Genomic DNA, 14,280 nt, shown 5'->3' with positions numbered 1-14,280 from the left:
ATTTGGACAAGACACAGAAATGCAGCCTTCCTTTCCAGAAATTGCTCAGAATTGCCTTATTTGCACCAACAGCTTCAAAACTGTCAATCTCGAGCCTTAACTTCAGAAAGAGTGCACTTCTAATATCTAAGTGCCACTTAGGGGCTCAAATGGATGGGTGCCAACAACAGAGCCATTAGCACCTACTCATCCATGGAGGCTTTCTGTCTTAAAATCCCATTTGTCAGCAGAGTCTCAGCAGGACTTCGGTAGGATAAAAACCTCCATGACAAGTTCTAAACTTACAAATCAACATATTCATTCACTTATCCATGTGTAAAAGTGTGTCACTTAGCTTTCTTGAGCATCAATACCTAATCCAAGGCCATCCATCACAGCTTTCCATTTGTTCCCGGACTGAGAATCAACTCAAGTTACTTGAGCACAATTGAAATATTGTGTAGAATTATACAACAGAAATACTGACACAGTTTCAAGAGACTGAATACAAGGTTTATATTCAGTCCTACATGCTGAATGCCTCCTACAAGGAAGTACAAGCACAGGCTGGTGCCCGCCAAAATCCCACTGTAAAGCTCCTGTGCCACTGATATTAAGAGGAGCTTTGCAAGGACCTGTGCAGACAAGGCATCAGGGACTGATGCTGCAAGAGCCCCTGGCTTTCTGTATCAAGGTTGTTCAAATTTCATTGACTGTAGTTGAGATGTCTGGATGTTTGGTGTTTTAAGGTACAGGTACTATACAGGTACTGTACAGGTACTATCTGTATCAAAATCAAGGATCTTCTGTAAACTCTTGCATAAAATCTTCGGTCATAGAGGATTTTGAAATAATGTTTTAAAGAGAGTTAAAATAGGCATAATAATGTTTCATAGAAGATGACAGACCCAACCCCCGACTTGCCAGTGCTTCAAGAGAAAGAGGACAGCCAAGAAACTGCAAGGTAACAAGCTTTATTTTCCTCAGCAAAAGAGCTGCAACTTTCCACTACTGGCAGACAGGAAAAGTAGGACTGAGAATGGAGAGAATAATTTGGTACTGCCCAACACAGCAAGCAAATAGGATTGCAGTGGCAGGATAGCACACATGGACACTCCTGTGGGTTCAGGCTGCAACAACATAACATGTGGGTGCCCAACACCAGTTCAGATCAGGTCATAAAATCCAATTCATCAAAATAACCTTTTAAAAATAGATTGCTACAGTTGGTTTCCTCTGGAATCTAACTGCTTCAGGTTCCTGCCTGAGCCACTGTTTGCAAGGTGTCCTCACATCAAAAGGAAAAGTAATGTCTAGGGAGGTTTAAATGCAGTTCCTGGAACACTTCTCAGCGAAGTATTTTTACAAACTCCCATTACCACATGGATCAGTTTCAATTGATTTAAGCTCATCCAATCAACAGGGTTTCCCCTCCAGTTTTAGCATCAGAGGTGTTCTAAACCAAGACACTCTTAAAAACTTTCTCCTGTCTCAAATAGTTCAAGACAGTCTCGTTAGGGATTTGACAAATAAACTGAAGCAGCAGACAGATTACAGACTAGCAGGAATATGTAAGAGATAGCTGACCTATTTAACAGTCCAGCACACTTTGGAGCAGGACTGAGTTGAATGGAGCAAGCTGTTAACAGGAGATTCACACACCTTAGATCTAAGTCCTTCAAGCTCACAAGATCATTACTATTTACCCGGTAGGCCTGAGTTTCTACTTCGGACTAAATTTATCTGAATGCTTCAGACTGACTCAATTAGCATCACTCCTGAACTCTCTGCCTCGGCACAGAAAAGCAGAGCAGGAAAGTTAAATTGCTGCAAACAGAGTGGCAGTCAGATCCTAGGAGGTCGGCTCTCCATGACATGTTTCTGTGAACAAGAGGCATTACACATGAAGCAGAACACGCAAGGATTTTGGCTCTGTGTCTTCACTTCATATTGAAACGCCTTCTCTTCACAGCTTCAAAGCAAGGCAGGCATCTGGTGCACCACTATTAAAAGACTGCAGTGTGATAATAACAGTCTTCAGCGGTGAGGGACACCTAGAAGAGAAAACCTTGCTACTTTTCCTGTGCTTTGTCATCATTCTTATGGCTGCCTGACCCAGTCTGAGCATGGAACATGCACAGGCTTTGCCTGTTCCTTCCTTTCACTGTGTACACAGGCAATCTTGCTGTTTTATTCTCTAGTGTGTCAGAAAATCTACCTTTGGCTTTCTATATCCCAAAAGCTACAACTCCAATCAAACCTCTTATTGTCTCATTCCTGTGATTTCCTCTGGCTTCTGACCTTCCCCACACTGACAACATCTGCTTCCCTTCCACGGAGGATGCAGGCTGTGATCCCTTTCTCAGCCAAGTGCCCTCCAGTTCTGAAGGGCTCTGTTAGGTAACTTTATGGCATTCTTCCATGCTTTCCCTACAGTTTTCTCATTTCTTCCTTATCTTTCTGCTTGTACCTTATTCACATCCATTTCATCTGCTCAGCACCCAGTGCATGACTCTGTAACTCCTCAGACTTATCCTTCAGACATGTTTAAAAACAAAAGCAAAGCATGAATCTTTGGTTAAATGAAATTGCAGTCTATTTGACAGCTTTTGTCATAAGCACTCAATGGCAAGGATCGTCTTTTTGTTCAGTGTTCATGCAGGATCTGCTTCAGAAGGAACTGATCCATGGCTGAGACAGCAATACAAATAATAAACCCTGGTAGAGAACCATCACATTATGGCAATTTATTGCATTCACTCACAGTCTTTTGAATATTCTCAAGCACCTACAGCTTCAAAAGCTGTGCAGACTGACAGGTACAGCACTTAAATGGCCTGCTAAAAACCAAAGGCAACTCACTGAAAGTTTTCATCTGGAGTCTCCACTAAACTTGTCCCATGGGAAAAGACAGTAGTAAACAGTTGAAAAGAAACACAGTCCAGATATTTCCACAGCAAGTAAATCTGCTTCCACAGAGAACTGCATATTTCTTGCTAGCTATTATTTTTAACTTCTCACAGATTTATTTTTACTACAATTTAAATGTATCTGTTATATGCCATAACATTATTATTATTGGAGACACTAAAATAGCAAAGTATTCTAGGCACTTGATACCGTTTTACAGAACAGGGAATTACAGCCAGCAGTGACTTGACTGCTGCTCACTGCAGCAGCCACCAAACACTCGTGACCTCCCCTTTCAGCCTTACTTCCTTTAGCTCCTCTGTGGAGTTACTCCCAAAGTTGTTGAACTGGTTGGGGAGAAGGAGGGGGCAGCAAGAGGAACAAAAGAACTAAAATTAATCTAATTATTAGGATGTACTTCAGATTTCTGCTGCCAGGCTGTGGACACAGCTTTGGGCTCACAGCCCACAGCCTGAAGCCGCTGAAACCATCAGCTATGCCTACACATCTCATACCAAAAACTACCTGGGATACTTCAGAATCAGAGAACAGTTTGGATTGAAAGGGCCCTTTAAAGGTCATCTAGTCCAACACCTCTGCCACAAGCAGGGACATCTTCCACTGCCTCAAGTTACTCAGAGTCCCATCTAGGCTTACAGGGAGGGAGCATCCGCTACTTCTCTGGGCAAACAATTTGAGAGTTTTATCATCCTCATAAAAAAATTCTTCCTTATCTCTACTCTAAACTTACTCTCTTTCACTTTAAAAATGATGCTTCCTGTCTTATTGCAACTGATCCTTTTCTGAGCCTTCTCCAGCTCTCTCAGCCTTTCCTCATAGGACAGGTGTCCAACTCTTTGGAATCAAATCGGAACCAAGGCTTTAGTTCTGATTTTCACTAAACTCATTTAAATAAGCAAAAGTTTGCAAGGGTCTCAGGCTTTGCCTTTATAGTGCATACTCTAATAAGATCAGGAAAATATATTTAAATAAATAAGTTCCATCTTTGATAACCAGCTTAGCTTTTCAGTGCTCCAGCACTGAGGAACATCTCTTCTTATTAAGTCAAGCTATGGTAGATCACAACTTTCCACTCCCAACACACACAGCTGGTAAAGCTCTTTGTGTTCAGCTTGGATGCTGTTTGGCACAACAGTCTGACATTGACTTACAAGACAAATGAAAAATATGCACTGCTAATTTTCCTAAGTGCCGTGCCAGTGCCTTTGGGGGCCATGCATTCACCTACCTTCCCATACAGTAACAGGATTTGCTCCCAGCTAATAAAGCAGGCCGCACATCAGCCGAGGAAATACTTTAGTTAGGATGTCCTCCTTCTTCATTACTGAATGATATATTCATGGCAAAGCACTAAAGTTGATGACATCTCTAAAATACATTTTTCCCGTAGTGTGGGGGATACAAGCCGCTAATCTGTGCAGATCTCCTTTTTCTCCCCCATTGCCCCCGTGGTTTATCATGTCCAATTAGCCATCTGCCATGCCCGCACTGCCACACAAAGGAAGCCCCCTCTCCTGCGCCGCAGCCCATCAGCGGGGCCATTGTCCCTGCTGACAAACAAGAATCAGACACTATTGTTTCCAGCCGACGATGCTGCTCCCAAAGTAGGCTGCCAGTTGCCACTAAAGCAGCGGGAGCACCAGGGTCCGCTCCAGGAGCCAGGAACCATGCCAGCAGCACCGGTATTACCGGGGAACCTGCACAAAGCACCTTTTGAGATATATACATATATATATAGAGAGAGATAGATATTTTCTGATTTCAGGTAGAAACCAACCCGGGCCAACTACTGCCCTTTTGTTGCACTGGAGCGTGCCTGACCTGCTGCCTTTTCAGCTTCACCAAGCAGTCACCTGGCAAAGAAAGGGTCACAATCCCCAGAAGAGAGCAACATCTTAGAGTCAAATCTTTTCTTGTTATGTTTTTATTATTATTATTATTATTATAATTTTAAAGATAAGGCATATCTTCTACCACTTCAGCACAGCTAATGCCACACACCAAAGCTACCCTCCCCCCACCCAAAAAAAAAGTATTTTAAAAACCTGAAACCTCCACCGTGTCTACATGGGTACTAATTATGTAACAAGGTTAATTTAATTTCTCTCACAAACAACATACATTCACCCTTCTTCTCAAGGCCGCTTCACTAAAAGAAATGACCAGAGCAGCTGGTCTGCCAGTCACCAAGATGTTAAATTGAAGATCATTTCCTCTTATTATTCTCAGCAAAGCATGATGTGACCTTACACTAAAAACTACAGTCTGCCTAATTATGGTAGTTTTGTTCCATCAGTGAAACTGAAATGCTGGTTCATATAATTAGGGTTATTAAAAATGGAATTTCATTTTTAGTTTTAAAGGTAATTTGTTGCCTTGAAGTTAAAATGTAACAAATTAGACCTATGTACCTGAATGTTTTCACTTTGTGCAATTTGAAAGAAACAAAAAACACTCCTAGATTTTAGTAAGAAAGCTACACATTGATAAGAGACAAAGAACCCCAATAAACCACAATTTATTCCAGGCATTTGTTAATGTAGATGACCAAACAAAATGAATATTTATATTTAAAAGCAGAAACAGAATTATCTTCTGTATCTAAGCCCTTGATTAAGAAACAGAAATTACTTAAACTTCAACAAATGTTTTAAATTATATTTAACACTTTAGCAGTGAACATACATAGTTTCAAAATATCACTTTGAATGTTCTCTGAATAGTTCAAAATAAAATAAATTAAAACCAGCTGAAACTAATGTGAATCCACGGTAATCACATAGGTTAATGACTTTCACAATGACTTACAAACAGAGGAAAGTCTTTGCCCTGGATTCAAACACGGGGATCATTCTGAATCAAATATGAAATACAACATGAAAACTTAGATATTTTGCTGAAATGTTACTCCATTCCTAGCACAAAATGCTCTAAATCCCATTTCAACACACTGCAGGCCACATATCACACAGGTGACTGACTTAAACCTAGATTTACAATTGCCATTGCAGTGCCTGGGCCAAGTTCTGTTTTCAGTTACATCTGTGAAAACTCCCAAGCAATTCCTCTGAAGTTCTCTGGATCTGTACAGCAGTAACACAATCCATTCTAGAAGCAAGTGGGAAAGAAATAATTCCAAATATTATGACTTCTCTTTTTTACAGTTCTTTACACTTTAAGGCTCTCCATTCAGACAATCATATTTGACTTCTCTTTTCATATCCAGCTCTCTTTTGTAAAACATGTATTGGAATATTCCTTGTTATTCTTGCCAGATTCTCTAGGCAAAATTCCCCAAGTGGCAAAGTCCCTTCAGTTAAACACAGGGTGTGTGAGCCATGCAAGGCTGTAAAACAGGAGTTGTTTATCCAAAGAAATATTAAAAGCAGAACACCAGTCCAAATCAAACAAAAGCACAAATACCTCTAAGTTGTTTCATGACTTTAAGTTCCAGCTGTAAAAGGCACAGCACTATGGGTTTATAAGGCCTAATACTCCCTAAGTATTTTCTTTGATGTTACTATGAAGTACTTAAAATACCACTGGGTACTGTATGGTACATGTCACTGTGGAGCAATAAAGCTGCTCTACATCCATAATCAGCCTTTCCAGAGACCATAAGGTCACAGCAGCTGAAACAACAGAATACTTCATTCCCAACCTTCAAGAGGCCCAGAGCACCTGTGCAGCCAGAGGACTCCCTAAAAGACTCTTAATGTGGGGGTGTGCCTGGAAATTACAGCAAAGAAAACCCACCAAACCCATCAAAGCCACTCCCATTTTTCAAACCTCATGTTTCCCCAGCAGGTTATTATTATGAGACTTGATAAAATCCAGTATGGGAGGCAGGTGGTAGGAAAGAGTGATAGTTACATTTGCCTGGCCAGCTTGGATGGTCACTTGTATCCAAGCCACTCATCATTCTAACACTCACATGGCCATCTAAGTCCACATGTAAAAGGGTCTACACAAGCACCAGGAGGGCTCCTCTTTTGTGTGACTACAGGATTATACTTTTCTTCTTTCACAGTTTCAACCCAAAAACACAGTGTAGGCAACTCTGGAAGTAATCATGTTCAACATTAATTGAATTAATATCAAATATAATAAATATCTTCCTACTGGCCTACACCACAATGCAATCTCATCCAGAATAAACACATTGTAAATAGCTATCAGACATCATCCCTATTGCCCTGTACATACCTCTGTGTGAGAAGGAAGCAAGCAGTATGGGAAAGAAATGCTCCTCTGAACATAAATCATTCATTTAAATTGCTACCTTCCAGCATCAGACAAAAAGAAGTCTTTCTTCTTTGACACAAGACCCCACAATCCAGCAGTTTCTGCCCCATTTCTTGGCAGCATCTGCATGGCAAGAGAGGGAAGAGAACAGTCATTCCCACCAAGACCTCTTGAGTCACCTGTGTCCTTTCCCATGTCTACATGAAAATTCCTGAAATAGCAGATCTGTCTGAGTTTGAGGGGGAGGAGATGGGACAAACACAGGGCAGAGCCACACAGCCTTCCCCATGCACTGGGGAGGTTTGGGGGGACCTGGGTTCCCGTCTGTAGTAAAACAGCAACTCCTCCCCTAATCAATCACATGAAAAAATAGAAACCACCTACATTAGATAATAAAGAAAGAAAACAACAAAACTCATATTCCTGACAGGGTCAGAGGTCAAAGCCTCCAGAACATAGTACAGATTTTGATTAAAAGCAATGCCTCAAAGAACACAAGAGCTTTCCAAATGGTAGGACAGACCTGACAGTCTTCTCTGCAACGGAGCCTTCTTTTACAGCACACATTACCAGACCAGGCCTTATGAATTAGAAAGTCTCAAGGTAAGGAAGCCAGGCATCACACAAACACCTCACCCCAGTGACAACTCAATGGAATAATTTACCTGCACTACAAGGAGACACTTGAGTCCATCAACCTCAAGGAGCACTTCTCTGCTGACATCATTTCAAGCACATCTTTTGATCAAACAGCCTGGCCAATGCCAATCATTTTAAAGTTATTTAACAGCAGAACTGCCAGTCACTTGTGCACAAATGAACAACACTAGAAGTATAGCTGGCTGAAAAGCAGAGAGCAAACAGAATAATTCATTGTATCCAAAGGAGATGGAATAACGTCAATTTTCACCTCACTCACAGCAAGTATCAATGACAAAGTTGGCATCTTCATATCAGATATAATCAATGTTATACTTAAGTGGCAGAAAAATAAATTAGAAAATAAAACAGTACCTGCTAGCACATGAGAAATATTGATGACTACTTCTGTTGGTAATTGGTGGTTTACTAAATTGTTCTGTCACTGACCTCTATAAATATTTCAGATTTGGTCACCCCTGTATCCAAAACACACCGCAGAAATTACTGCACCTTAAGCAGGAAGTTAAAGTTTTCTCTGTGTCTGTATTCAAGGGATATCTCTTATTTGTAGGCTTTAAAAGTGACTTCGTTTATGTTTGAAACTGTAAGTATTTAGATTCTGTTCCACACAATAAAAAAATTTCAGTACACATTTAATACAGACTATTAACAATTCCAGAGAACCTGGTCATATTTTACCTGTCAAAAAAAAAAAAAAAAAAACAAAAACAAAAACAAAAAACAAAACAAAACAAAAAAAACCAAAAACTAAAAAAACCCAAAACAAAAAAAAAACACCAAAGCAGCAGACTTAAGAAACTTGGTAAAGCATACCTAGCCATTGATTTGGGTTTTTACTCAAACAGAAGTGATGGACATCATGCAGAAATTGCTGCTACAATTCAGCAGATGGTGTTATCCTAAAAATCAGAGCTGGAGATGGCAATAGTAATTTCTGCCCTTCATGTCTCTCTGCCTGCTAATTTTTATCCCAATTACATGGGATTGATTCTCTAAAAAGACTGTTCCTGAATTTCTTACTGCAAATATCAGATGGTGAAAATTAGAATAGTCCCCTTCCTGCCTGACTCCAGGGAGGTTTTACTGACTGACTACACAGTTGTTAAATCCACCCTTTTCTTAAAAGTTATTCCTAGTTTTCATCAGTGTAAGCACCAGAACAGACCTTCCTTTATTACTTCATGTTAATTTCTTCAGTTTCCCTTCAGGTACAGCTCAGAAACCTGCTATCTCAGGTGATAAGGGACGGGGAGCTCGCGTGTTTGGGGGCTGCTGCGGGAGCTGCTCTGTGAGCGGCGCCACTGCCAGCATCAGCCTCCTCTGCCGGTAGCAGGGAGCAGCCGATCGATCCTCCCGGCTCAGTGCAAAGCCCAGCTCGTTGCTAAAAGCCTCGGAGAGACCTTTAGTTGTTTTGACACTTTTTTTTTAATAAATGATGAGTTCATGCTTTTCCATGTGGTAATTGTGTATTTGGGAAGAGTTTAGGCTGTTTAGTATAAGCTTGGGTTATCAGGGCAGCTAATCTCTAAACCATATACACTCATTTGTTATTTGATGTGAGCATCTAAGACAATGGTTGTGCTTTACAAATCCAGAACACAAATCAGGACAAGGTGTAGAAACAAAAAAATCTAGTATCAAGGGATAACAAATGCTAAGTCAACGCAGGTCTCTGTAGCTATTACACATCAGACCCCATCTGACAGCCCTTGCTCAGACAGGATGGCTATTGTCAGCCTGAGAGGTGTGGGAGTCACTTGTATCCTGGCTATGATTGTTCTCCCAAGCCCCACATCAGCTGTTCTCTCCAGCATCCATTGAACCTAACTTCACACAGCACAACAGCAGTGCACAAACCCACACATAAAGGGGCCCCAAACAACTCAGAGAACCAACACTGTCATTTCACAAAAGTCATACCTGTGCTCATGCCTTCCCCATTTTTCAGGGAGGTTGCCAGCACAGAGCCAAAATTAATTACTAATAGTCTGGGGGTTTTTTCCCCACAGCATCATTTTGGACACAAGATGCTACATAATGGCGCAGAAGCAAGATCTCCTTGTTGAAGCTTAAGGTGAAGCAGACAACCATCAAGGATGGCCTATGCACACATGGTTCAGTGCAAGGATAGGACCTGGGCATCTCTCCCAAGCCCAGGTTCCAGTCTTTTTGTTTCCTCAAGAAGCAGAAGTGTTAGGAGACTCTCTGAAATCTCTGGGCTAAATGTATAATGCAGGTTACAAGTGTGTTCACAGATCTCCAGGTGACATTTAAGGTGAAGGAGGCAGCTTGGGAGAAATGTCTCGCCACATGGCTCCCTGTGCTTTCCTCTCATTTAGGAATACTTTTTTATATAAGCTAGACAGATTTGACTCTCTCCAAATTCATTTCTGGTAACGTGCTTACATTGAGAACGCAGTGTCACAGAGAAATGATTCAGCTTTGGCTGAAGGAGGAGAGAGAGTGAAAAGGCAGGGAGGAACCTTAATTAACACATTCCTTTTAAAACGAAAATTGGTGGGTTTTTTTTCTTTTCTTTTTCCTAACAAATATGTCATTGTTGAGACTTTGGAAATTATCTTGCAACCAGGTAGGCTATCAACAGGCAAATATCCTACGGCTTAATGATTTGTGGATCATAAGATACAGCCAGACCTTATTATACTTATCCTCCAGATCAAAGGGTTTTCACATAAATGGGGTGCAGTCTACCATAGCAGGGAGCTGCTGCAGGCCTTCAGGATTTTACTTCTTTAAAGTTTTGGTGATTACATAATCGCTTTTTTGTAACTGGAGCTCAAAGCATTGTGTGTAGCTAATGAGCAGGTAGAAGAAGGAAAACAGCTGAAAAGCAGTCTTGACAAACAGCTGTGGCAGTGTCAGTCCTAGCCCAAAAGGGTCAATCCCCTTATGAAACAAGTACTTAATCCTTTACAATTTTTAATTAAAAATCTACCAAGACTATAAAACTTTCTTAAGATTTTGATGGGGAAGGGAGCAAGGGAGAAGAGGGGGGTGTGTCATGCAGACCACAAGTTGCTTCAGAGAGCTGGGGGCCCCCACACAAACACCACCTCACAAACGAGTGCTGCAGCGGGGACCCCAGCACGTACCTATTGCCCCCAAAATTTAATTAACTACTGCTTCATTAGCAAAGGCTCCCTGCGCTCTGTTGTAGTCCAGCTACACTTTGGCTGCACTTCAGCATCCTCTGAATCGGGAGAGTGAAGCACAGGGCTCTCACCCAGCCCTGAGGCACTTAGCGAGCCGTCTCCGCGCGGGCAGCATCCCCGGCCGGCTGCGGGCGAGCGCTGCCCAGGACGCCTCTGCGCTCCCTCACTGCCCACCCGAGGGCGGCAGGGGTAGCGCCCGGCGCTTCGCCCGGCTGGAGCGGGGCAGGCAGCCAGCTCCGCTTCCAAATAGCAGCCGGTACCCGGGTGGCCGCCGCCGCCCGGGGCGGGGGCCCGGCGGGGCCCAGCCGGCGCCGCTTCCCGCGGGGGTGACAACGTGACAGCTCTCTCCGAGCATCCCCGCGGGGCTTTTGTGCCTGCTTCGGGCGGGGGCCTGGCCGGTCCTCTCCCGAGGCGGTGGGAGCGCAGCCCTGCGGTAGCATCCTCCTAGGGGCGGGAGGGGCGACGGGGCCACGGGCGCACCGAGGGGCTGCGGCGGACAAAGCGAGCAGGCAGGCGGGGACCCCCTCCATCCCCTCTTCTCCCTTCCCCGCGGCTCCGCTACCGGCGGTGCCCGCGCCGCAGCCGCCAGCCCCGCATCCCGCGGCGGAGGCAGGGCCCGGCGCTGCCCTGGCCCCTTCCCCGCGGCTCCCCTACCTGTTCGGAAGAAAGCATCCACCTCGGAGTCAGGGACAGCGCCTTCCTCCGCCGCCCCTTCGGCGGGATTCATGGCTGGGGGAGAGGCGGCGGCGAGCCCGGCGGCTGGTAATATCCAGTGAGTTAGGGAGGAGGAGAGCCGAGAGAGAGAGAGAAAAAAAGAGGGAGGGAGAAGAGGAGGGAGGGAGGGATGGAGGCGCGTTCAGCTGCGAGCCCAAGCGAGCGCCGTTCGGATCATCCCTTCCGCGGTGCCTGCGGGGCGGCTGCCCCGGGGCTGGGCTGCGCTGGGCGGTGCGGCCGGGGCGGGGTGCCGGTGCCGAGCCCCGCCGCCGTCGGCCCCCTCCCCTCCACCCGCTATTGTTCCGACCTGCTCCGCTCCGCTCCCCCCCCCGCCGCCGCTGCCCCTCGCCGCGCTGACAGCCCGGCCCGGCCCCCGGCGGCCGCCCCCGCCGCTTCCCTGCCGGCACTTCCTGACCAAGGCCGGGCGCCGGCCGGGGAGGCTGCGGCGCCCCCCGCCGCCGGGGCAGCCCCGCTGCGGGGCGCGGCCGCTCCGGGCGGGGCGCGCCGGGCACAGGTGCGGGCACGGACGCCCCGCGGGGCCCCGAAGGGAATTTTTGTTTTATTCCCTACCCCGGTAAGCTCCGCAGGCGTATCGCTGTGCATCCCCGGGCTGCACCGCTGCCATGCCTCCCCTCTGATGAACAGCCGCGGGGGCACGGCGCGGCGCTCGGCTGTTAGACGGGCAGGTACTCGGGGGGCGAAAGTGAACGCTGATGTGGTTATACGGACGCAAAAAATTGCTCTTTGTTTTGGGGTTGGGTGGAGGGGTTAGGGTTTCGTTTTATGTTCAGGAGTTGGTGGGCACGATTGCTTTGGAAACGATCAGCGAAACTGCACGTTGTTGCAGGTACGCCTTCATATTTTATTCTTTACATCCTCGGTGACTAGAGAGCCAAAAAGGACTTTGGAAAGCCAAGATCCTGGTCCCAGCTCAGACATTGATTCTGCTTGCTGAATGATTTTGAATTCTCTATTGTAGCTCCAATATTTGTGATTTGGGACAATAATTGTCTCAAAAGGAGTGCTGCGAGGAATACTTGTTTGTACTTTGTTAGCCGCTGAGTTAAATGTTCTTCCCTGAGCCCAGCTATCAAGATTTCAAGCACAGACAGGCAGATATAGACGAAGACAGATGTTTGCCATTTCGGCACTTTCTTTTCCTGTTCACCTATTTGAAGTTTCCCCAGCTCCTCATTCTTCTATGATCACATAACAGCTCTAAAATGAGCTTAAGGAAAAATGTTGCTTTTTCACCTAACCACCACTGTAAAACAGGAATGTTACTCTCACATCTCACAGTTGTTCATCTTTTCTTCCTCTACCATTAGACAGAAAAAGCAACTGTGACCCCTCTGGCTGTATTACCCTTGGATAACCCATTCTTGCTGCAAAATCCCATCCATCACTCTCAAGAACAGCAGTCTTTTAGCCAGGACATCTCTGTGGCCTCACTGCCTTTATCCTTTAGGGGCAATGCCTAATCATCACTCATTTGCCACTGAAAATCTCTGATGTTTAAGGGACTTGAGGACAAAACCTCTGCAAACCTTCAGCATGGAGGGATGCACTGCAGCACTTCAAAAGAGGTATCAGTCAGTCTAGTGCATCTTAAGGAAAAAAAATACTTTGTCTAGCAGAAGTGTCAGAGCCAACTGGTTCTAAGTGACACTGTTTGGATCAGTTCTCAATCCACAGGTAGTTTAGCAATTGAGGTTAGCAGAACATTTTCTGTTCCAGCCCAGATTATTTTAGATGCCAGAGGAGCATGGATTTCCTCCAGCTGATCTCTTCTCAATAGAACATGAGGAAAGGCTGGATTTGGATGTATATTGCACTTGATAAAAATACTGAAAATTTCCCTGCAGAAATTTAACTGTCAAAATGGTACTGACCAGGCAGGATGAGCACAGAGATCCCAGTCATATCTCCTTGACCTTACTGTTTACTACTCCAATTGAAACAGAATATGTCATGCCCAGGGACTCAGATATAAGAGCAAATATCCTACAGAGATCCACCTAGCATTTCATTTCTTCATTCCCTCCTTTCTGATATCTCATGTAGTGCCATTTCCCATGCCTTCCTCCAGCTGGTTTTAACTGAAGCCATTTATCTTTTCATGTTTATGGATTAAAAAGGTCATTTCACAACTATCTGCAGGAAGTAGCAAAACAAAGTCTACATCCAGGCTGCCAAAGTTCATTACAGACCCATGTGCAGCCTCTGACTCCTCTCCTTAGGACCTCCAGGATGCCAGAAGCACCTCCCTATCAGGTGTGCCAGCAGTAGGGCACTACCACAGTACAAGGACATGAGGAAAATCAGTCTTTCAAGCACCAGACTTGCTTCAGTGACCATTTACCCCTTCTACATCACAGCACAGTGTAGAAAAGCCTTCCCTCTTCCAGGCTTAAACAAGCTGCACCATTTTTGATCCCATCTCAAGATATCATTTCTGAATATTCATGAACACAGAGCAAATTTGCTCTCCAGGAATCTTACATACAGATACTTTCAGGAGTGTGAGCTTGGCAGCTGGGAAGATTGTGGTTTCCTCATGAAGCTTCAGAACCAC

The 14,280-nt window shown here is 44.7% G+C and overlaps 1 protein-coding gene across 1 annotated transcript in view; it reads right to left on the bottom strand.

The window, feature by feature from the left end:
- Positions 1-11,885, bottom strand: part of KALRN (kalirin RhoGEF kinase) — a 466,558-nt gene extending 454,673 nt beyond the window's left edge. Inside the window, exon 1 of the mRNA XM_058809387.1 lies at positions 11,646-11,885. Coding sequence (XP_058665370.1) covers positions 11,646-11,718 — 73 coding nt within the window. The 5' untranslated portion in view covers positions 11,719-11,885. The remainder of the gene's footprint in view (positions 1-11,645) is intronic.
- Between the last annotated feature and the right edge of the window lie 2,395 nt (positions 11,886-14,280).

The sequence above is a fragment of the Ammospiza caudacuta genome, chromosome 8, assembly GCF_027887145.1.
Source record: "Ammospiza caudacuta isolate bAmmCau1 chromosome 8, bAmmCau1.pri, whole genome shotgun sequence".
Classification (NCBI taxonomy): domain Eukaryota; kingdom Metazoa; phylum Chordata; class Aves; order Passeriformes; family Passerellidae; genus Ammospiza; species Ammospiza caudacuta.
The sequence above is the reverse complement of the archived record's forward strand: the minus strand, read 5'-3'. Positions and strand labels throughout refer to the sequence as shown.